At 52.3% G+C, this 23,907-nt stretch overlaps 1 protein-coding gene across 3 annotated transcripts in view; it reads left to right on the plus strand.

The window, feature by feature from the left end:
* Positions 1–23,907, plus strand: part of GNAO1 (G protein subunit alpha o1) — a 170,496-nt gene that overhangs the window by 84,922 nt on the left and 61,667 nt on the right. For all 3 annotated transcript variants that reach the window (XM_060651925.3, XM_060651926.3, XM_060651928.3), the window contains exon 3: positions 326–467. In XM_060651925.3, coding sequence (XP_060507908.1) covers positions 326–467 — 142 coding nt within the window. The remainder of the gene's footprint in view (positions 1–325; positions 468–23,907) is intronic.

Here is a 23,907-nt window from a genome sequence, read left to right on the forward strand (position 1 = left end):
TGAGTTCTTCGTGTGTGCCCCTCCTGTTCTAAGCACTTTCAAGTATTATCAGCACTTTGCCAACTGGTACTTCTTTCACTATAAATAGGGAGTGTAAAGACACTGCATTTCTTTTTGCCACTACTCTGTCTCAGCTTAATTTCAGTAGGTTCTTCCTTCAGATTTTATGGTATGATGCAGCAGCTCAGTAATTCAGCATCCGGGTCGGACCCAGTCCTCAGCCAGCAAAGCCAGGAGGTTGGCCCCGGCGGCTTCACGCACCTGGCATTCTTGATGCCAAGTGAGGACGGTGCACTCATCAGATGTGTGTGTGGTTTTTCTCTAGGATCATCCACGAAGATGGCTTCTCTGGAGAAGACGTGAAACAGTACAAGCCTGTTGTCTACAGCAACACCATCCAGTCCCTGGCAGCCATCGTCCGGGCCATGGATACTTTGGGCATCGAATATGGTGACAAAGAGAGAAAGGTAGGCCACGGGGCCCATGGGCACCTCAGGGAGGGAGGCTGTGCTCTTTGCAACATCGGCTGCCTCCCAGGAACAGGAAGAGACTGCTGTGTGTGATAGAGAAGGCTAGTCGCCAGCCTAAGCCAGTGTATCAGTCGGCCTGGCAAATACAGTCAAACAGGGGCTTAGGTGATGGGCACACCTCCCAAGCAAAGTCGCCAGCAAAGACAGCAGACACAGAATTTGTTTATTTTGCATATGACAAAGGGTTGGTGACTGTCCTAAATCGGAACTCCTACAACACACAACATTGTGCGAGTACTTGCCCTTGGGCAATGAACTTGAACAGAAAAAGCATTTCTCAAACCAAACAAGCACTACCTGAGCACCGTCTCCCCTCCTTAGGAGAACTGTGCTTGCCTTCTTGGGAGTGGGGGGCAGCCATTTGAATTGACTCTCTTTCCTCCTTTACACCTCGTTCTTCCAGGTGAGTCTGAGGACCTAAGAGGCTCTCCTTCCTGTAGGAAGTTGATGTCCTGAAATAGGGGTTGTTGGGTTTTTTTGAACGTTTTATTTAAATTGCAGTTAGTTAACATACACTGTAATACTGGTTTCAGGTGTACAATTTAGTGATTCAGTGCTTATAGACAAGGAACTGTTTTTCAGTTGCGTTTCCAGGTGTCTGATAAGTGGTGAATGGAATAAGTGCATAAAAGCCTCTTATTTGCAAACATTTGCATTAACTGTAAGACTGAACCATATACAGCTATCCTTGGCAAAGCTAAATAAAAGAGAGGAAGGGAAAGAAGGAAAACAGCCTTAGAGAATTCTATCCACGAGTGGCTCTTTGTGCCCTGGTGGGCTCATGAATCCCAGCAATCCTTTCCCTGTGTCCTGGAAGGTGGAGAAGGGAAGGTGGGGAGGTCTTTGAGCGCCTGGGCCCCACACTGGAGCCTCTGGATGGAGAGAATTAATCTCTGATTACTGTGTGATTCAGTAGTGTGCTACGTACATATCCTGTCTTTGCTAAAAATCATCTCCCTCACAGAGGAAAACTATCCTCGTCTGGTAAGTAATCTGTGGCCGACAGCTTTACATGTAAAATTCAATAATTTACACACAAAATTCTAATTCCATAGGGCAGACTCATCCCAGCTCAGGCATTGGCTCCTCCTCCACAGGGGTATTTGGTGCCTGAGGGTGTGTTGAAGGCCAGCCCAGGACAGGGACGACTGGTGCTGGCAGGAGGGCCGGGTCCCCGCCCCCTGCTCCTCTGAGGGGCCAAGTCCAGCAGTGGTTCTGCAAAGGAGGCACTTCCCACCAGGGGGACCTGCTTTGGTTTCTGTCATAGAACCAGCGCCTGTGGGAAGAGTGGCAATGCTAGGTCTTCAGTCCTGTTTCCGTGACGCACGAACTGATGGCTTTCAGCGAGCCGGGCACGGTGCTGGCTGCTGGGGCTTCAGGAATGAGCACAGAGTGGGTGGTGCCCCAAGAACCCAGGCAGTCAGCGCATACCTACTCAGAGCATCAGAATTAGCCAAGATGGCTATAGGGCTCCATTCGTGTTAATAATAATGGCCACAGTGGTAATTGACGAGCTGTCACTTACTGAGCACCTCCTAGCTGCCAGGTGCTGTGTTAAGCATTTTCTATACATTAACTCATTTTCATTAACTCAGGCATTAAAGCCCAGAGCAGGAAATGCCTGGTGTGATCTTTAGACAAGGACAGGCCACAGGCCTCTTGGCCAAAGAGAGAGCAAGGTGCCCAAATCTCTGTTAACCAAATGACAGCTACAGTACAGAAGGCCCATGTGCCCACAGCACATGCCCTCCACGCTTACATGCACACACATATGCACGGCCCGTGAGATCTCCCAAGGGTATGTGTGTTCACTGCCATGCCTGCCTCCCAACCAGCTTTTCCTCCCCAAAATTCTCCTGCCCTGATTAAAACCCAGACAAGTCATTGTGACTTTGGAATGCTTTTCTCCTTCAGTTCTGAAAGCTCTACTTATTCCTGTGGAATTTTTTTTTCTCCGTTTTATTACCCTGAACAGACATTACTTGGGAATTGGGAGGAATACGATATATCAAGGACTTATGCCAGGGGCCCCTGGGGCCTCTGGGGCTGTGTCTCCTCTGTGACACAAGACAAGACAGTCCTCAAGTAGGAGGGCAGGGAAGGTGCCAGTGCAAAGAGAGACCAGGACCAGAGCGGGGCTGCCCTGGAGAGTCCATTGGACACGGTAGGGTCAGAGCCCAGTCTTGTCATAGGTGGCACCATGGCAGGTGCCTGACCCATCCCTAAGGCAACTCAGGCTCCTCAGGCACAATCCTTCTGGCTGACAAAGGCCTCCAGGCCCATGGGCACCTCCTCCCTTTGTTATGTCACCTGTGGGGAGCAGAAAAGAAAAGTTGACCCAAGACTCAAGCCAAAGTGAGCCAGGCAGCCGGAGAAGGTGTTTTCTGGAAGCACGCCAGCATGGATTGCAGTCTGGGAAGCTGAGTGCAGGGACCCCTATACATTAATCTGGGTGGGGGTATGGGGCAGCTACTTCAGACAGTTTCCCCTGAATCTGGAAGGGACATTTGTGATGAAACTTGACTATGAGAAAGAGACAGCCATGGGAGCAGAAGGGGACAAAGGTTCCAAACAAGCACAAAGGTCCTGACAGAGGAGTGAGCCTGGCATGTTGGAAGAGAGAAAGCCTGAACTGCACCCTGGGAGAGCGGCAGGGCCCTGGGGTATTGGAATCTTCCAGTCAGGTCTACCTACAGCCAGCCAGTTGGTGGTGCCCAGATGCCCTGACCCCAGATGCTGGGTTTCCAATCTCTTTCCTCTCTCAGGACCCCAGGGGCTTCCCACCTGGAGAGTCTGCTGTTTGGATGTTGTGAGAACTGCCCAATGCGGAGCAGACCCAGATTTGTGTTTTGGCCTCTGAAGACTCCCTCACTCTCTTGGCTTCCCCACCTCTGCCCTCCTCCCCCAACCCATCATGGATTATCTAGAGGAAGACAGCCCCATATCCAGAGCATCCTTGGGCCAGCTTTGCACTCTCCATACAGAGAAGCATCTAGAAGCTTCCTTGCTGTACCTCATTAGAACAGGTGTTCCTGACTTCTCTTGGCAGCTGGTTCACCACCTACCCTGGCCCCCCAGTGGAGGGAGGAGTGACTGGTTTCTCTTTCAGCTTCTCTGTCATGTAGACACCCCAAGCCATATGATTGTGCATGAGCCCACTTCTGAAAGAGCCTCTACCTGGGACAAGTAACAAGGATCCCCCTACATCAATCTGGGGCTTCTACCTCCCATGCCCCAGCCACAGAAGACCACAGAAGCCCACAGAGGTGCCACAGGGGGTATCTTTGGCCCCTCCCCAAAGATGCCACACACTCCCATGCCTCCAGGCCTTGTCTTAAGCCATACCCTGTGCTCCTAATGCCCTTCTCCCCTTCTCTTCCTCCTAGAATTCCTCCTGTTGACTGAGAACCAGCTTAGTTCCCTTCTCTTCTGTGAAGGCTTTCCCTTCCTTCCCCTTGACAGTGAAACTCAGCTCAAGTCTTTCTCTCCATCGAGCATTTACTCACCCACCAATATGAAAATTGGTTGTGTTACTGTTTCCTTAGAAACATGACCCTTGCTCTCTAGGGCATTCAAAACCCATTTGAGCAGCTAATGAAAGCGGGGAGCCTTCCTGTCTGTCCCATGCACACATCTGGGAAATTTTGCCTATAATTTCAGGGGGCTCTGGAACTCATAAAGCCCACGAGGGGAGCCTAGAATAAGAAATCCCTCATAATTTCGGGTCCTTCTGCACAAGGCTTGTGTCATTCCATCTTTCGGTCCCCTCCTCACCCATAAAAAACTGCACAGTGCTCAGAATATTGTAGGTCTTCAGAACAATCCCTTGAGTAGAATGACATTTCTAACTTTCTCCGTTGTCGGAGAACCTGTACCTGTAATTCATCACTGAATGAACAGATGTTGGTTGGGTAGGTACTGTGGGTAAAGGCTTTGTGCTAAGTGCTGTGTGAGGATTTGGAGGCATGTGAGACAGAGCCTCTAAGGAACTGATCTCGTTGGAAGACAGGGTTCACAAGCTGAATGGCTGGGCCATCACGAGGTGTGGGAGGTCAGGGAAACCCTCTCGGGGAAGAGAGGCTGGCACAGACCTTGAAGCAGGGGTGTGGCTTGATGGGGACTGAGGTGGGTAAGGAAAGGGACTCGAAGCAGCAGGAAGAACAGGAGTAAAGACAGTGGGTTGGTAGCTACCAAAACAGATCTGATGGACAGGGGAGGCCAGTGGCTAGAACAGAGGTTAGGATACTGCAAGGTGTGGGAGAGTTAGAAGATGCAGTTAGTTAGGTCCAGATCCAGAGGCCTTGGAAAGTGCACCGAGGAGTTTGGGTTTTATCCTATTGGCAGCAGGCAGCTTTTGATAGATTTTGAGTTGGGGAGGGATGAAAGTGGGTTTTTAAGGAAACTCTCACGATGGCTCCTGTGCGAGCAGGGGGTAGAGGGAGGGGGAGGCACGCTGGGGTGTGAAGTCTCCATGGGGGTTGGAAAGGAAGGGCAGCCAGAGGGGTGTGTGGTGATGAGGGGAAGAAAGGGGCCTGGGATTGAGAAGGCTACTGGGGCAGAAGGGCACAGACCAGAAAACCGGCTGACCAGAAACAAGGCGAAACCTTGGCAGCAAAGTCTCAGGTGGGGCTGGGCTGGGCCCCGTGTGCTAAGTCTCCTTGGAACTCCCGGGCTACCTACTACCTCCTACCCAGCGGGAGTGATCAGCAAGTACATAGATCAGAGAACGGAAGCTTTAGGAACTAAAGATGCTGATAATAGTGGCTTCCAATCTGTAAATTGCAGGGCCCAGTTTACACGATTTACATTAATTATCTAATCCTAACACTAGCTACCTGTGCGGAGGGTGCTATGGTTATCCCTACTTTACAAGTGAAAAAAAATTAGAGAGGCTCAGTGACTTGCCCCAGGTCATGCAGGCAAAATAAGTGCATATTTAATCTAGCTGGTAACCCTATTGAAGCTGTAATCCATGTGGCCTAGGTCCAGAGCAGAGACCCACTTAAACAGGCACAGCACAACCAGGCAAAACAGATCTTTAAAAAAATCTCGTTCTTTATCCTAAGTCTCTCTAAAAGTATGCAAAGGGACCCAAAGGGCAACTCTTGCTGCTTTTCTCAGACGTCCTTTTCTGTCCTCCTCATGCCTGCCCCACCTCCACTCTCTCTTGAGCTGCTGGCCCCCCAAATTCTGCAGATACCCTTCTCTCCCCGCAGCCTACAAGGCTTTCCCTCTCTTGGCCTCTTCTCGCTCCCCCGCCTTTTCTCTGGTTCCTTCTCCTCCTCTCTGACTCTAAGAGGTCCCCTCTCTTCCTCTCCTCTCCCCCTTTTCTCCATCTGTTTCTCGGCTTCTTCTTCCTCGCCCTCCACTTCTCCTTCTCCCCCTCCCTCCTCCTCCCTCCTCCTCCACTCCTGCTCCCTCTCTCCCCCTTCTCCCCTTTTCTTCCCTCACTCTCGACCTCCCTCCTTCCTCACCCCCAGCTCATTATCATGTAAATTGTCTTAACCTTTGGAGCAGCCTCTCTCCTCCCGGTGCTTCTGCGGTGCTCAGCCCAGGGCCTACATCTGCATCACAAAAGCAGGGAAACTTGTAGGGCAGAACTGGCCTGGACTCCTTGGAAGAAAGGATGGGGGGGAAAGACAATTACAGGATTAGAAGGTTCACTTGGACCCATGAGGGGATGGAGAAGCAATCCCGTGTTAACAGATTTTATCACCTGCACATGTAAACGTACATAACATTTATGTGCATATCCGTGTATACTTCCATATGTAACATACCTTGTAAACTAGTGGGGCAGGAGGAAGAAGTAATGCCTTCAGCTTGTAGAAGGCTTTATCCAGTTGAAAATACTCTCGTTTTCATTTGTTCACCCTTTGTCCATGTGCTTATTTCTCTCATTAAATTATAAGCCCCCTGAGGACAGAGTACAGGTCTTGCGTACGGTGCCTGACACAAGAAGTGTCAGATACTATGTTCATATCCCAGCCGTACCACCAGCTCTACGGCCCTGGGTAAAATATTCAGCCTCCTCAACACTCAGTGTTTCTGTCTCTAAAATGGGCATAATCCTAATACCTTCTTCATTCATCTGCTGTAAAATTAAATGAGATAATGCATGCCAAGTGCTAAGGAGAGGGCCTGACGCAGAGTTCTCAGCGCGTAAGTCTTGTTCTTTTGTTTGTTTGTTTAAAATTATCAATAAAATCTTGATAAATGATCCTGATAGCAATCTAGTGAGGAATGGGCACAGTTGTATCTGCATTTTGCATGTTAGAAACAGAGGCACATGTACTTAGTCGAGCTGTGCAGGGTCACTGACCTAAACAGGACTAAAGACTGGTGCTGGCAGGAATTGCCGCCTGGGGCTCTTCTGTTCCACCAAGGGGCTTCATTAGAACTGCCCCCCACCAACCTGAGATAATGGCAGCTCTTTGGGGAGGCAGAATCAAATTTCACACTTGGTTTCCAGAATGTCATCAGATCTCCTCTGGTAAAAGAAATCTTGACATTTAAGTCACACAGTGGAGCTCAGAACCCTATCTTTTTTTTTTTTAATCAGGAAAATATTGTGGCCTTGTCTCCATGGCATAGCGTGGTTCACCCTTGTAGTTTGCTTGAATTCTGAAACGGACGAAAACAAGGATGCTCTGTGGCCTGTGTTCTGCCTGAGTTCCCTGGGGCCTGGAGGAAGCTCCCTGGTGGTTGTCAGATCTGATGGGGGCTGGGGGAGGTGCAGATGAAGGCCTCCATGTGCCGGTGCCCAAACCTGAGGCCAGGAAGAGGCTTCTGCTGGGAGCAGCCAGAACGCCTGTCATGTGCTGTGCACGAGGCTCTCTGGCCATCCCAGCCCAACTCTGTCCTCCCTGCTCTGACTTTTTGCCTGCCCAGATCAAAAGAGCTGGAAACTCCTCCATTTAAGACCATCTAATTCTACTGCTCCATTTTGCAGATGGGGCAAAATAGACCCCATCTGGCCCAAACAGGAAAGGGACCTACTCAGGGGATGATGTGGCAGACCCAGGACTAGAACTTCAAGTTTCCGGACTCACGGTTCACTTCTCTTTCCATCTGACCAGTCTGCCTCAAATTACCTAGCCAATGGGAGGCCTCATTTTCTTTCATTCGGTTGGCCAGTTAGTCATTTCACAAACGCTTACCGAGCACTCGCTTCCTGGCTGACCATGCATAGGGCGGCAGGGTTGGATACAAAGATAAAAAGAGGTAGGGCTCTCAAGCTTGGGTGGAGATCCTGTTCCTCAGATGAGAAGGTAAACTTCTTGATTTCTAAGACTTCCTACAGCTCTGACATTCCAGCTCTACGTGACTCAGTGCAGCCAGGTCAGCTCCTTCCCTGTAGTCTAAAACCACCTCAGGCTCCAGGTTTGGGACAGACACCCATTGTTTAAGCCCTGCCATAAGGAGCCCCACATCTGGCTGCTGAGACCTTGGCCCAGGGCGGCAGCACCAGTCTCGTCCATCTGCATGTTCCCCCCATCACTGTGTTCAGTGCACAGCAGGGGCCAGTGGATAGCTGAGCTCATGAGTGATTCCATTCATCCAGCAGGTGTTCCGAGGCCAAGTGCTGGGCTAGGTGCTAGGGATATGCTTGCGAACCGGACAGACACAGCCCCTGCCCTGAACAGACACACCCGTGGAGGAGGGAATGAAAGATACAGAACACACTTATTTTCATGCCTTCTTGATCTCAATGTTGAGGGCAAAGGTGGCTGGAGCAGCCTCCTGCATTGCCCCATTTATTTGTCCATGCAGGAACTCATGTAGCAGTGGGTCAGACCCAGTCCCTGCCCCCAAAGGGCACAGGCAAGGAGGGCAGACACTTCCATAGAGAGCGGTTTTTATTTTCATGAAAGTGCAGCGAGATGAGCCCTGAGGTGGGTAATGACGATGGAGATAATAACAGTGATGTATCAGTGGGTTGTCTGAAGATTAAGTGACTCAGAAAGTGTGTGCTCTTAGAGCAGGGCCTTGCACACAGTAGGTGCTCAGGAGAGGTTAATTAACATCAGGATTGTGTGCCTTAAAGCAAAGTGACAGCTATTATAGTTTTCAAAGGTTGCTTCTGCCTGGCAGGTGAAGGGAAGCAGGGAGCCAGGCCTTCTGGGCAGAGGGTGGTGGGAGCTAAATAAAGGTATGTGAAAGGGGCCTGAGAACTGGCATAGGGGAAGTACTGCTTTTGCTTAGTTTCTGTCCTGTTGTCACTTATCCGTCCTGGGGAAACGGTAGGAAAGTCGGAGCAGGCTTGAAGAAGTCACTTCACGCACGATTGGCGTTTAAGGAAGAGGTGCCGCTGAGGGGAAGACAAGGTTTCTCATCTGAGCTTTGGCGATTCCTAAAGGCGATGGTCGAAAACCTTTTTCTGAGTCTTGATGAAATGCTAAGCCATTCCCTGTTTTAGTAAGTCTAGTGTTGAGAACACACCAGGGTCTTTGCTGGTTGATAGAGGATCACACTGGGTCTCTGGGTCCTCCCTGTGGACCTTCGGGCGCTGTGGTCCAGGCCCAGAGATGAAGGACATTCCTACAGGAGGTCGGGCTCAATCTGCTGCCCCAGGGCATTCTGAAGAAGTTGCCTTCTGGATGGACTACATTGCTGGGAAAACAGTTTACCTGGGGGAAAGCCCACATTCTTCCTGCCCTGAAGCCTTTGACCTGGAGACAACAGGCCGGATGTGAACACACTCCCTGAGCTGGTTCTTGAGGAACCAGGAGACTGCCATTACAGTCAGGGACATGTTGTACGCGTTGGATTTCTGGTGGTCGCGCTCTTAAGTGTAATTGGTAAGTGCTTTCCCGTGAGCGAGCCACTCCAAGCTTCACTGTGCACGTTAGCATGTATTTGGCAGCAAGGAAAAGAACAGCCAGCCAACAGCGTCCTAAACCATAGGAACAGCCATCGTTTCCTGGAGAGGGAGGCCCAAGAGTCGGCAGGCCCAGGGCCGTCCAGGAGGCTGCGCAGCCCGGCTTCTTACCCGGCATTGGCCTAGCAGTCAGGGAGCTGGAGGAAGCAAAACCGTGGCCTTTTTTGCCACTCTAGTGGGACACACAGGCAGGAGAGGAGGGCAGTTTGGGGATAGCACCAGGCACCGCGTGTGGACTGCCGGGAATTAGGCCAGCATGTGCAGGTGGGTGTGCTGAGGTAATGGGGGTGGCAGCGGGTGCCCTGGTGGATGGGGACTCCAAGGTGAACTGTCTTTCCGAGCAGTGGCAGAGGTGGCTCGTAGTTTCTTCTCTGGTTTTTGCCTCTGTTTCCCCACTGTCTTAGTCTCCTCAGGCTGGCATAACAAAAATACCGCAGACTTAAACAACAGAAATTTGTGCCTCACCATTCTGGGGGTTGGGAAGGCCAGGATCACAGATCAGACCGTCTCCTGGCTTCTGATTGTGTCCTCACGTGGCAGAAGGGATGAGGGAGCTCTGTGGGCTCATTTCTGTGAGGGGGGCTCTGCCCTCATGACCTCATCTCCTCTCAGAGACCTTCCTCCTAATACCATTTCACAGGAATTTGCAGAGGGGCAAGGACACAGACATTCAGTCTATGGCACCCATGGTGGCTCAGAAGGTTGATGTCCCAAGGGGCACCAGAGACAAGAAAACAGCTGGTGGCGGGTGATTCCTGCCAGGGCAAAGCTGGAGGAAGAAGTCCTGAGGAAGAAGTTCAGTCCAGCTGATCCTGGGTCAGGGCTCCCTGGGCAAAGCACAGCAGTCAGGCCCCCTCAGCCCCACCGTTCCCCAGCACCCCAACTTCTCTGTCTCATCGGGTGTTGTCGAGGCCACAGCCAGCCCCAGCCCCCATCTGGCCCCCCCGACATCCCCTCCAAGGCATGCCAAGCAGAGGGGTATTAAGGCCGGGCCACTGCTGTCTTTGCACGTTCACGTGTCTGTTGCCTGTAGAAAGGGGAGTGGGATTTTTAAAAGAAAAAAAGGAAAAGGAGACATAAATGGGAGAGCCCACAGTAACAAAACGCAGTGAACAGTCAATGGAAGCCACAGGCGACGATGCCTTGCCCTTGCATGTTCTTTGTCTCTATGTCTCTGTGTCTCTCTCGCGCTAGCTTGCGTCCCCCTCCCCCCGTAAGCCCATCATTACGCTGCTCTGCCGGTGGAAGGATGTTACAACTATGCAAGTAAAATTTCCAGAGCGTCCAGACTGACGTGGGTCCCCGCTAATGGCCCTTCCCGCGACTGTCCGGGAGGCCCCTACATTACAACCCTTCCCGTCTCTGCCTGGCCGCCCCACAGGGGGACCTGTGAGCCTCCTCTTTGCAGAGGGAGCCTAGTGGATACGTCCTTCAGGCCCAGCACAGTTGTTTTAAGGGGGCAAAGGAGCAACCAAAGAAACCTCCCATCCTTAGAAGATGCAGAGAATGGCTAAGAGAGGCCTGCCTGGCCATTGCCATTTTTTGAGGTCCCTGGCATACTGAAAAATAAAGAATTCCCAAGTCAAGGTCACAAAATTGTGGTATATCTTATTTTTTTTTATTTTTGTTAATGTTTATTTTATTTTTGAGAGAGAGAGAGAGAGGGAGGGACAGAGCGTGATTGGGGAGGGGCAGAGAGAGGAGACACAGAATCTGAAGCAGGCTCCAGGCTCCGAGCTGTCAGCACAGAGCCCAATGCGGGGCCCAAACCCACAAGCTGTGAGATCATGACCTGAGCCGAAGTTGGCGCTTAAAACAACTGAGCCACCCAGGCTCCCCGTGGTATATTTTAAATGTGTATGCTTAACAGTTTATCTTGGACCCACCTCAGATGCAATGCAATATACTCACACTACCTAAAAAACAGCCACAGGATTTGTAAGAATATGAATTCACAGGGTTGTGCCGGCCACGTGGTCCTATAGTGGATCACAGGGGAAAGCTTTATGATAAGCGTTGTCACCTCTCACTGCAGAGGTCTCTCCCTGACTATGTCTATTACCTCACTTGATCCAAGCCCCAAATTTGAGTGCTTTGTGAATGTGCGATCCCTTCCCGGTGACCCAGTACACCGTAGAGGAGACTGTTTGCTAAAATCCAGCTCAGTGGCAGGTGTCAGGGACCGAGAAAGGGCTTCGGTTTGTTGAGGTAGCAGCACCGTGTGGGTGAGACTATGAGTCATAGGCCAGGTGGGGATGGCCAACATGGCATCTCTCTCCCCAGCTCAGGGACCCTGCTCTGGGCCAGGGGAGGGGTGGGGGCGTGGAACAGTGGGGAGGGAGGTACACAGGTTGTACCACACACAAGCGTTTGGGAGTGGTTTCCCTGCAAAAACCAGAACCCGTCTGCCCCTCAGACAACCACACACACACATTCACAGTCTGCTTTACTCAATTTCCTCCTCCTTTGTATTACTTGTGAGGCAACCTGCAGTGGTCTGGTATCACTGCCAAAGACCCCTCTCTGGGCAAGTTAGGACTCTCTTGGTCACAAGTATAAAACACACCATCAAACTGGCTTACGGGGAAAAACAAAACAAAACTGACTCAGGGGTTAAGAAGTCTAGAAGTACAGCTGCAGGTGAGGCTTGATTCAGCAGCTCTGATGACATCCCTGGCTTCTTACCATCTCTCCACTCTGTCCCTCTGTGTGGTCTTCACCTTAGACTCCACAAAATCGCTCTCTCACTTTGCCAGACCATGTCTACAGCAGTAAAGTTGCTATCTCTTCGCACCACACCTGGCCGCTGAGCGTCCCGGGATGTACCCCCCTGCGAGATGGGGTGCACCTTGCAGGCTCTTCCCTGAACAGCTCCCCAAGTCCTGGGAGTCCCTCTCTCTTGGTGGCCCTGTTGGATCACATGCCCATCCCTGAACCAGTCGCTGTGACCAGAGTTCAGCAGGGGTTAGAGCCGGGCTTTGGAGTCAGAGAGACATGACCTTGAATCCTGGCCCTGCCTTTCACCCCGTTGGACTTCAGGTTGGTCACCTGGCCCAGTGAACCTTAGATTCCTCATCCATAAAGTGAGGATGATAACACTACCTGCCCACAAGATTGTTCTAGTTAAAAGAAATTATGCAGGTTAAGAGATAAGGTTCCTGGCACCTGGTCAGTGCTCAATCAACAGCTATTGTTTTCACCCTCCTCTTACCCCACTTTACTGCCTGTTTGGTGAAGACCCCAATTCTGAAATTGGGGTAAAAAGTTAGTGCCGAGGCTTCCAAACTACTGCAGGTCGAAGAGGTGGCTTCCCCCTCCCCGAAGGGACCTGTTGGCTCTGGTTCTAGCTCCAGGGAGAGAGTCAGGTGCCTCACCCCTGCCCTCTTGCTGGCTTTGCAGGAGTGGAGCTGAGGAGCACAGCTCCTGACCCTGGGCCCGGTGAGGCCCGAGAAAGAAGCCAAACGAGGGAGAGACAAAGAGAGAAGAGGCAGGGCCACAGAGAGAAGGCAGATGGTACCAGGTGACACTCGTCTGGGGAGCACTTGAAGGGGTTCTTCATGAGTGGAAGGGTCACCACGTCAGGTGCCCCTGAGCCAGCGTGAGGGCCTGTGGCCCTGTGAACGACAGTCCCGCAGTAAGCCCCTCCCTGGTCTCTGCAGCGTCAAGTGTCATCTCCCTCTCTGAGGTGCCACGTCTGTCTCTCTCTCATCCACTCATCCATCATTTGAGAAACGTGTGTCGTGACCGTGTACACACTAGCAGTGTGCCGAGCCCTGGGCACACGGTGCTGAGCAGAAACGGGTGCTGCCGTCACTGAGCTCAGTCTGGGAAAAGATGGACACCCCTTGAGTAACTCTAGAGAGCTGTGAGCATCCTGGCTGCAGGCCCAGCCTGGCCTGTGCTGAGGACGAGGTGTCTGACAAAGAGCAGCAGAGACCGGCGGGAGGGAGGCAGATGAGAGCAGGAGAGAAGAGGCGGAACCTGGCAGGCAGGTGGAACAGCATGTGCAAAGGAGGTGAGGAGCCCTGACCAAGGGTAAGGGTCTGCAAGAAGGGCGGCGTGACCGGTGCCCAGAGGTCGAGGGGGCAGAGGGGCAATAGATGAAGCTGAAGAAGGAGCCAGGGCCAGCCAGGTGAGAAGAGCTCCTCAGCCACGGAAGGAATTTTGGCTTTGTTCCTAGTTTAGCAAGAAGCCACTGAAGGTTTCCTGTGGCTGCTGGGTGTGGAACGTATAGGCCCCAGCAAGAATGGCAACAGGGAGAAGAACAGAGAGGCTACTGTGGGCATCCAGGGACAGAGACGGATACGGTCTGTTCCAAGAAGGGACAGGGCCTCGCTCTGGGTCTGCCCACCATCCACCTGACGTGAAACCTTGTGCAACTGCCACGTCGCCCCGCAGGACCACAAACTCCTCCTGGTACACTGCCTGGCTCAGAGCCTGCCAAACCCTGTGGATGTCTGTTGGGCAAGTGGATGAAGGTCCCCCCCTCCACCCCTGCAGCTTAACCAATGCAGATGGGACCCCAGGCCCTGAGCACAACAACAGCCCTGGCCCCTTCGCTCTCTGCATCCAGGGAGTCCTCAGGGGAACTTCCTCCAAGCTCTGTGCATCCGGAGAGCTATGGCCTCCCCACCCCAACGCCTGACTTCAGCCCCTTCTGGAGGTTCTGGCCTCAACTCCCTGAACCCCTATCCTTGGCCCAGTCTCTCATCAGTAAAAAAGAGATAATTCCATGATTATGATGATCAAATAACCGTGGACAGGGAGCTCTTGCCCTGCAATGTGCTCCTGCAAACACAGCACGAACATGTTACTTCCAGTGACGCCCACGGGCCCTCCTGGCTCAGACAGCAAGCTCGCGTCACCCAGCACAAGTGCTGGCAGGCCGCTCTCCCTCCTTCCTCTCTCCCGAGTCAGCCCAGGAGCAGCTGACAGCTTCTGGAGGAGACGTGGACCAGGAGCATTTGCACACCCAGACTGCCCTCCCCCAGTATCTCTGCTCCGAGGTCCCCAGGGTGCAGTCCTGAAATAGCTCACTGCCAAATTAGGTCCAGCGTTTCCAGCTCTGTGGGCGCCTCCCCTCCTTTCCCAGCCCTCTGTCTTCCTTCCTTTCTCCTTCCTGCCACACTTCCCTGCATGGAGCCCAGACCAGCTGGTTCCCCTGATGACAACTGGCCAAGGAGAGGAAGGAGCTCTCGGGGCCCCGGGTGCCTGCATAGTTAAGTACCCTGACTCCCGGATCCTCCCCTGCCCAGACCCAGGAGTCCTGCTCTGCAGCAGGAAGGTGGAGGGTGAGGTCCCTGACTCGTGTCCTCTCATGGAGGGGACCTGCACCTCCCGGAAGGGAAGCTCTGTGTGCCGTGGGGCTGACGACACAGGCTCAGGACTCAGTCGGGTACAAAGTCAAAACCGGATCCTCAATTTTCAGCTTTATGACATCAGACAGGTTCCTCACATACCCTAAACTCAGTATCCTCATCTGTATAAAGGAAATACTACCAGTGTATCTCAGGGAAACCTGGCTGGCTCAGTCGATGGAACATGTGACTCTTGATCTCGGGGTTGTGAGTTTGAGCCCTACAACCTGGGTGTAGAGATTACTTAAAAATAAAATCTTTGAAAAAAAATACCAGTGTATTTCAGTCACGATAGGGGCTTAAGCTGCTGTAACCAAGACGCAAATAAGACAAAGGCGTTTCTCTCTGGCCTCAGCCGCCCAGATGTGACATAGGATCAGGCCATTCTGTCCACAGCTGAGATGCCCTGTCACCTTCAGGGCCACTGCTTCCATGTCAGGCCCGAGGGGCTGCACCAGCTACCCCTGCTACCCAGGAGCATTGGGAGAAAAGGAGAGGGGTTCGATTGTTGAAGGCCTTGAGTGTCAGGCCAAGGAGGACAAGTTCTCCATGGTGTGGGCCAAGATGTGTCAGAGCTGGGGAAGAGCCCCTGCCGAGCAACATCCACCAGCACCAAGTGGTGGGTAGGATGGAGCACGTTCTTGCTGGAACCTGTTGCATCGTGTCGGTTTGCTTCAGATTTACTTTTCATCCAGGCCCAGCCGCTCTCCCCTGAGCCAGAGCATCAGAGCTCAGACCCCCTTGCACCAGCCGCCGTGAGGCAAGCCTTCCTCCAGAGCAGGAGCCCCTGCCTTGCCCAGCACCTCCGGCCCTTCCTCGGGGAAGCGTCTCCCTGGTGCTTCCTCTCATCCTGCCTCCGCGTCCCTTGTGGTCTGCGGCAGCCCTACGTGAGTGTAGGCACAGCTTTCTCAGTGAGCACTTGCTGGAAGAATCGTTGACACTCTTCTAGCCTGACACTCCTCAGACGTCAGTCCCATGATGTGATCCAGCAAAACACGCTTTTCCTGTCGAGTAAGTTTGAGAACGTGGACCGCATCTCCTCGTGGGGAAGCACAGTGCACACTACAGCATCGAAGGCTCGCCGAGCCCTACGGAAAGGAAGTTTGTGGATGCATGGCTCATCCAGAATTTTCCAGTCCTTTTCTTCTTGTTTGAGTCATCCTATTAAGTTATGTAACCATTCCCTGGAACGTGCGTTCTCGCTCAGGTCCTTCCTTTTACAGAAGGGGAGACAGAGGCACAGTGGGAGGAGAGGCTTGCACAAGGTCACATCACAGGCCGCGGCAGAGCAGTTTTCCGGACCAAGGGTTTTCTTCCACTTGCACGCTTCTCCCCCGCAAGAACCACGCTCCCACTTTCAGCAACTGTTCCAGATCTTCCTTCCCTGCTCCATCGGCCCCGACCCACGCGCCTTGCCTTGTATCTGGTCTCCACAAACACCAGGAGGGTAGGGCCACTGCCCTCTGCTGCTGTTGCTGCCACCAGTGGGGCACTTGACCCCTGTGACTGAGAGTGAGGCACTGAGCACTGGGCCATTGATCTCGTTCTTGCCATCCCTGAATTAGAGTGGGTCCAAGGTCATCGCCTCTAAGACTTCTACCCTCGCTTGCGCTCTGCTTGTGCCCAAAAGCACAGAGAAGGACAGCCCTGGGCACCTCTGTAAGCTGATAACACCCACCCTGTGCCCACGCTGTTCGAAATGCTGTCTACACGTGAATGCCCTTGGCCCTCCTCTGGCCCCTTTGAGGGCATCCTGTTTCTTGGTGGGACACTGACTGATACATAGATTCCATTACTGTACTCATTCTACAGATGAGGAAACGGAAGGTCAGAGAGAGGAAGTAACAGTTAAGCCCAAGGTCACAGTGCTGTGGGCAAGGGGCAAGTCAGGCCGTCTGGGCCAGAGTGTGTGCTTATGAGCAGGCAGGACCACGTCCTCCATCCAGGCCTTCCCCCCCCCCCCCCCCCCCCGCAGGAAGGTCACTGGGAGCCACAGTCGGGGACCAGGCACTGAGCTGTGTGCACAGAGATAACCAGTGAATCCTGGAAAACCGGGAAAGGGCGAGCCTCAGCTAGCCACCGACTGTGACGCCGTGCCACAGCCCCTGGCAGATGAGGCCGACGTGCTGACAGAGCAAGTGTTCTGCCCTCGCTGGCTTCTGGGCCTTGCCAGCCACAGGGGTGAGTGGGTGGAAAGACTGCTCCAGTGTCACTCTCTGAGGCCTGCCAGGAAGCAAGCCCAGAGCACATCCTTGAGCTCCAAGTCCTAGAAGTTTTCAAGCTGGGCAGGGGGGAAGAGAATCAGGCCTCGCCTCTGCTGGGAAAGGTGGGGGAGGTGGGAAAGTGCAACCCCACCGCCTTATCTCACCAGCCACCTAGCTCGACAGGGAGAACAGCTGGTGCGGGGCCAGTCCTCCTCACTGGGACTCTGGAGTCCAAAGGGGCAGGAGCCGAGTCTGCCTGGGACCCCCTTCTCAAGCCACGGGCATGCCAGGCCTCAGCTCATGGCACAAGAACACGGACCCTTCACGCAAGAGCCTGATTCCCCACCCAGCCCTGCTCCCTGCTGGCTGTGTGACCTCAGGCAAGTCCCTTGTCCTGCGGGGTCCTACAGAAGGAGCAGATGGCCTCTAAGATCTCCCCTCCACCTCCTCCCTCATGTTCGTTCTATAAATTCTAAACAGTTCTATAAATTCTCCTGGCAGAGCTTAATTGCTAAGGTTAGGTGATTGCCAGCACAAGGCTCTTCCCTTGAATCCAAAAGAGAAAGAACCCCAGAGTTTCAAAAGCAGGACACGTGTGGAAGTCGGAGACTGACTTCTCTCAAGGTGGGAGTTGCTGTTAGCGGCAGGCAGAGGCAGCCCAGCCCTGGTGGGGGCTCTCCACAAGCACCCGGGGCCCGCGGCTGTAAGGATGCGCATGGTCCCAGCCCTGCGGGAGCCCCAGTGTGGACTGGCACGCGTAGGCCACCAAGCCATGGGGATGAAGCCACTGAGTCGGGCAGAAAAACACTGTCGGGTGTTCCCACTGCTGCCTCCGTGTCAAGGGTAACCATGTTGCGGGGCGGCAGTATGGCCGGCTGAGGCTCTCGGTTTCGGTCTGCTCAATCTGGAAGGCTCCCTGGGTGGTGGGGAGAGGGACGGCGGATTTCAGGAGATGTTTGCTTGACAAGAAGGAGATGATGGAGCACACGGAGCAGGCTCGGGGCGGGGGGTGACGCCAAGGACGCCTCTGGGCATTGTCACAAACAGTTTGTACACATGCCGTTGACGGACCCACACCCCCAAACCCAGAGCACCATCTGGGCACCTGGGGCTCAGACCAGTGGGCAGTGCTGCTGCTGTATATCCCTCGACCCATTTAGTGCCCTGCCTGCCGCAGTCAAGCTCCCAAGAATCTCCTCGCCAGCACTCAGCCTCTCCTGCCCGCCATGGTCTGTGGAGCTTTTACAAAGGCATAGCTGATCCTCTGCTTAACAGGCCCCACTGGCACCCTTGGCCCTCAGAATAGAGCCCTGCCAGCCTCGGGTCTGCTTCTTATGCTTTAAATGCTGCAACTTTGCAGTCCCGGGACCTCTGCAAGAGACATTCTCTCCTGCTCCTGTTGCCCCCACCCCTCCCCACCACCTGCACCCCACCTCCCTAAACTTGGGCTCTACTGTCACCTCTGGGAGTCCTTGCTTGACGGCCCCCCCCCCAACACCAAGCCAGGCCTTTTGTCCCAATGCTCTCAGAGCCCTGGGAGCTTACTTCATGGCCTTGTCACATTTGTAAATGTATGTGTAAAATATTGGATCCCCTGCCAGACCACAGGGGAAGGAACAGGACCTATATGATTCCAAATGAAATCAGTACCCAGACCTAACATGGCACCTGCCCCAGAGCAGGTAGGTGCTCAGTTAAACTCTACTCCACAGACAGTCACTCGCCCATGGTGTGCTGAGTTGTCTGCTGGGGTCAGAAGGTACACATCTCTGGTCCACCCCACCTTTCAAAACCGAAAGATCCCTCCCACCAAAGTCTCTGTTGAGCCCAGTTAACAGCTACAGGCAAGCTCTCCCCTACTGAGCCTTCCTGGTGCCCCAGCCCCCAGAAGCAACCATCCCAGAGTCCAGAGTCCCTGTAGACACGTTGCACTATAACGTGCAGACTTGGCAGAGTCAGGGTGTCAGACACCCGGCCCATCCCTCCTCCCCAAGCGTTGGCCTAAGAAGAGGCTGGAGATGGTGTGAGATCTGGATTTTAGACCCAGCTTTGCTAATAGCTAGCTGTGGTCCTTGAAAACCCCAGAATATGTGCTCTCACAGGGTCTCTTGGCCAGCTGATTGTGTAGATCCTGAGGTCCTAGGGATCATGGCATCCTTGGATGCTCAGGGAGATGGCTTCCCATGGGTGTGGTGGAGAGAGTCACTGAAAGAACCAACCAGAATTAAACTTTGAGAAGCACAGTCTACTGACCTGGATTCCCCATAGCACTCACCGGTCCTGAGTTGGGATTTAAAGAATACCCCCCCACACACACACCGGGGTATTGGGTGAGAGTATGGGGACTGTGCTGTGTAGAAGCCAGAGGCTCTGGTAGCCCTAGAACTCCCTATTGTCGCTGCCTAGGCCTAGACATCTCTCCATCCTTCCTCCGGTGTTTGCGGAGCACCTGTAAGTGCCAAGCTGGCAGCGGACAAGTCCATGCACGTGGGGAGCCCACGGACCTGTCACCTGCATCATGGCGTGGGCACAGTGCGTAGGCTCACACGCCAGCCTGCCTCCTCGCAGAGCCCTGTAACGCTGCTCACCAGCGGGTGGCCTGGGGGGAAACTCCCGATCTGCTCTGTCCTTTTCTTTAGCTGGAACATGGAGGTAAAGGTGGTACCTACCTTGTGCTTGGGACAATGGGAAGGGCTTCAACATCTGCCCAGAACCTTAGTATGTGTAAGCTCCTTATTAGTCTGCTTGGGCTACCATAACAAAACACAGACTGCGTAGGTTAAAAAACAGAAATTTATTTTCTCACAGTCCTGGAGGCAGGGAATCTAAGAGATCTAGGTTCTGGCCCATTCAGTTTCTGGTGAGAGCTCTCTTCCTTACCTGCTGAGGGCCACCTTCTCCTTACATCCTCACGTGGCCTTTCCTAGGTACATGCCTGAAGAGTGGCAGGGAGAAGGGAGAGAAAGCTCTCTGATGTCTCTTCTTATAAGGACACTAATCCTATCAGATCAGGGCCCTACCCTTATGATCTCATTTCACCTTAATTACTTCTTTACTTTACACACGGCCACACTGAGAGTTAGGGCTTCAACATACGAATTTTGGGTGGACACATATATTCAGTCTACAGACTCTTATTAAGAAGACTTTGCCCTTATGGCCTGCTACCCTGATTTGGCTCTTGATGATAAACTGACCTGGCATGTCTATAGCCTTTACCAACTGCATAGCTCTGTGGTGGTGGTGAGCCCCCCTGTAAGGGCAGGAACCTTGTGTTTCCCAGCTCCAAGCTCTGGACTTGGCACGAAAGTAAATCCCTGTCACTTCTGACATCTTTTCCCTAATGACTAAGGATGTTGAGGATCTTTTCATATCTTTTTGGCTATTTGTATATGCTCTTTGGAGAAATTGTCTATTAAAACCTTCGTCCATTTTTAAGTTCGGTTATTTATCTTACTGTTGACTTGTAAGAGTTCTTTATGTATTCTTGATACCAGTCCCTTCTCAAATAGATGATCTGCAGATATTTTCTCTCATTCCCATGGATTGTCTTTCCCCTTCCTTGATGGTGTCCTTTGAAGTCCCACCCACTCCCACCTCTGCCCACTCGCTTGGACGTTCCTCCTCCTTTCTGGTCTACTCATCTTTCTCGCCTGCTCTCTGGGCATTTGCACTCTTCTGGGACTATAGGAACTGGCTCTTTTCTGCTTCACAGGGATTCTCTCCCTGTGTTCCCAACAGGCTCTCACCCAGCCAGCATGCTGACCTGCACCCAGACTCTGGATGTCCCTGGGGTTGGGGGTTTCTGAGGCTGTGTGCTAAGCTGTGGCCACAGCCCCACGGCATGAGTGTGGACAAGGGGCGAGAAGACCACCATACGCTGGGTGTCCACTGCATACTCAGTGCTTTGCACGATCGCATCACATCCCCAAAACAGTGCCAAAGTCGCTAATATTTTCTCTACCCTGTGGATAAAATGGAGCCAGGATTTGCCATCCAGTACCACGCAGCATGTACCTGGCCCATGAGCAACAAGTCTAAAATCCTATTTAGTGAATGTCTACTCTGGGAGGGGCCCAGCGTTGTTCAGAAATACTGGAGAAGTGTTGGGTGCCTTAGTCCCCAGGACTGTGTCCCAGAACAGTAGCTACAGAAGTTCCTTGACACTTCAGAAAATGCCAGACTTCACCTGCTATAACAAACCACCCCACAACCTCAGTGGCTGAACACAGTACAAGACTGTTCCTTATTCACATCAGTCTGACGTGAGGTGGAGGGTTTCACTGGTCCATGTGGTCAAGAGCCAGCTCCTCCATTCTGATCAGTGGCTTTGCCCGGCCCTCAGGGTCTTCTGCTGGACTCCTGGTGTTGGGCCGGCAGACAGGGAAAGGAGGACACGTTGAAGGTTATAAGGGAAGGTTTTGAGAGCCAGGCTACACTTCATTGGCCGGAACTTGGTCACTTGGTCACACCAAACTCCAGGGGGCCTGGGAGATGTCAGGCTGTGACCTCAGGAAGAAAAGTCAAAATGCCCTTATCCGTAGAGAGCTGATGTCTGGCCCAGGGCTCAGATGTGAATCGTAGCCACATGGCTTCCAGGTCCTCAAAGCACTGCCTCCAGTGTGGGGAGAGGTACACTTCTATGGCTCCTCTGGCCCCATTGCCTGCCCCGCCCTGGGACCCGGCTGAGAGGTTAAGGAGCATTCATCGTCTGGGACCTGGTGGAGCACAGCTACGAGCCCCCTTGGTGGCGATTGTGGTGGAGTGTCCTCTTCTCACCCTGTCTCCTTTATCCCAACTCCATAAACGGGGGCTGTCCCGGTGCTGGTGTGCGTGACAGCTCTGGGGCTGGGGCCCCTGTGCTGTGTGCCAGTGTTCCAGGGACTCGTCCTTTTATATCAGTGTTTCTCTGGTGTGGTACACGTACTTTGGAGGCTATGAGATTAAGCGATACATATAAACTTTTTATTTTTACTTTTGAGGTTATATATTTATGATAATGTGTATCAGGAAAAAAATCACTAACACATAAAAACCCATAATTTCGCATAAATTATCACTGAAGATGAAGCTAATTTTGGGGGCTCTACTGATACAGAAAAAAAAGTGGCGCATGAATGATTGAGTTCGGGAACATTGCATGGGATAGAAAGGCTCAGATGCCGGACCGTCTCGACGAACTGTGGCTCGGTGCTCTCTAGCTGTGTGGCCTGCGTGTACCCGCTTCCCTCCTCTGTAGCATGGCCCCATAATGTATTTAGAGGTTAGGGTGCCCAGGGTGTCAAGTAATACATATCCCCTGCTCACTAGGTACGAGTTAACTAATGTTGCTGGTACTGGGAAAAATTGGATCATAATGCAGTTTGGATAATCCTGTGCCAATAATCCTGTCATAGGTGTTATTAATGCCATTTTACAGATGAGCAAAGAAGGCTAAGTCACTTACCCATCTAGTAGAAGAGCCAGGCTGTGACCCCGGTGTGCCTGACTCCAAAGCTGAGCTCTCCGAGGGGAGTCCAGTTACAGTCCTGGCTCTGGCACTAACTTAGGAGGCCCCTTTAAGCAGGCACGTCCCCCTCTGAGCCCCAGACTCCCTGTGTGCATGGGGCAGAGGACCCACTTAGTGTTTTGTGCAGGATCCAGCTCACAGAAGAAGTTAGGGACTACTATCCTCATGTCAACCACTGTGGAAGCCTTTGCTTTAAAAAAAAAAACAAAAAACAAATTATTAGAATGTGATCTAGAAGCCTGCAGGCTGTGGCCTCCCAGATCCTCTGCCTGCCTCTGAAACCTCACTGCTGTTTTTCTCCATAACACCTGGGCATTTCGTTGTGACCAGGTTTCAGACTCACCCCATAAATAGACCATTGTCTAGTTATCTGTTCATCTGTTGATGGACATTGGAGTTATTTCCTTTCTGGAGCTAATATAAATAATGCTGCCAAAACATTGATGTACATACAGATTTTTGTGTGGACACATTTTTGCTTCTCTTGGGGAATATCAAGGAGTGGAATTGTTGGGTCACATGGTCAGGGTATGTGAACCTTATACGCAACTTCCAAAACCACTGTCCAAAGTGGTTGTACTATTTAAAACTCCACTGGCAACGTATGAGAGTTCCTCGTTGTGCCACACTGTCATTGACACTTGGAATTTTCATTGCAGCTGTTCTGGTTTGTACGTGGTGGTATTTCACTGTGATTTTAATTTGCATTTCCTGATGACTAATGATATTTAGCACCTTTTAATGTGCTTTTTGGCCATTCATATATCCTCTTTTGTAGAGTATCAGTTCACATCTTTTATTCTTCCCTTTTAATGGGTTGTCTTCTTATTAATGACTTGTAGGAGTTTTTTAAAAATATATCCTGGGGGTGCCTGGGTGGCTCAGTCCGTTAAGCATCTGACTCTTGATTTCAGCTCAGGTCTTGATCTCAGGGTCATGAGTTCAAGGCTCACTTCGAGCACCTCACTGGGCATGAAGCCTACTTATGTGTGTGTGTGTGTGTGTGTGTGTGTGTGTGTGTGTGTGTGTGTGCGCGCGCGCGCGCGCACACACACGATCCAGGTTCTTTGTCAGATATATATACCGTGAATATTTTCTCCAGACTGTGGCTTGCCTGTGCAATTAACATTGTTAAATGGATGAGTGAATGCTGATTTGTGGACTTTCAAGCTTCCATGTCTAGCCCATGCCTCCCTTTTGAGTGCCGGGAACGCTTTACTGGTTATTTGTTTGGCTCTCAGATATCTTCATCTGCAGGCAAAGAGGTGGTATGGCATTAGGGCTTGCACTTGTGACTCCGGGATCGGGCAGTCTTGGGTCCAAGCCTCAGCCCCATGGCTTACGAGTGGGTGGATCCTTCACCTCTGCTCTCTGAGCCTTGTTCTTCTGGCTTGTAAAATGGCAACAGCAGATCATCATCTCGGCT

The sequence above is a fragment of the Panthera onca genome, chromosome E2 (assembly GCF_046562875.1).
Source record: "Panthera onca isolate mPanOnc1 chromosome E2, mPanOnc1 haplotype 2, whole genome shotgun sequence".
NCBI classification, from domain to species: Eukaryota; Metazoa; Chordata; class Mammalia; order Carnivora; family Felidae; genus Panthera; species Panthera onca.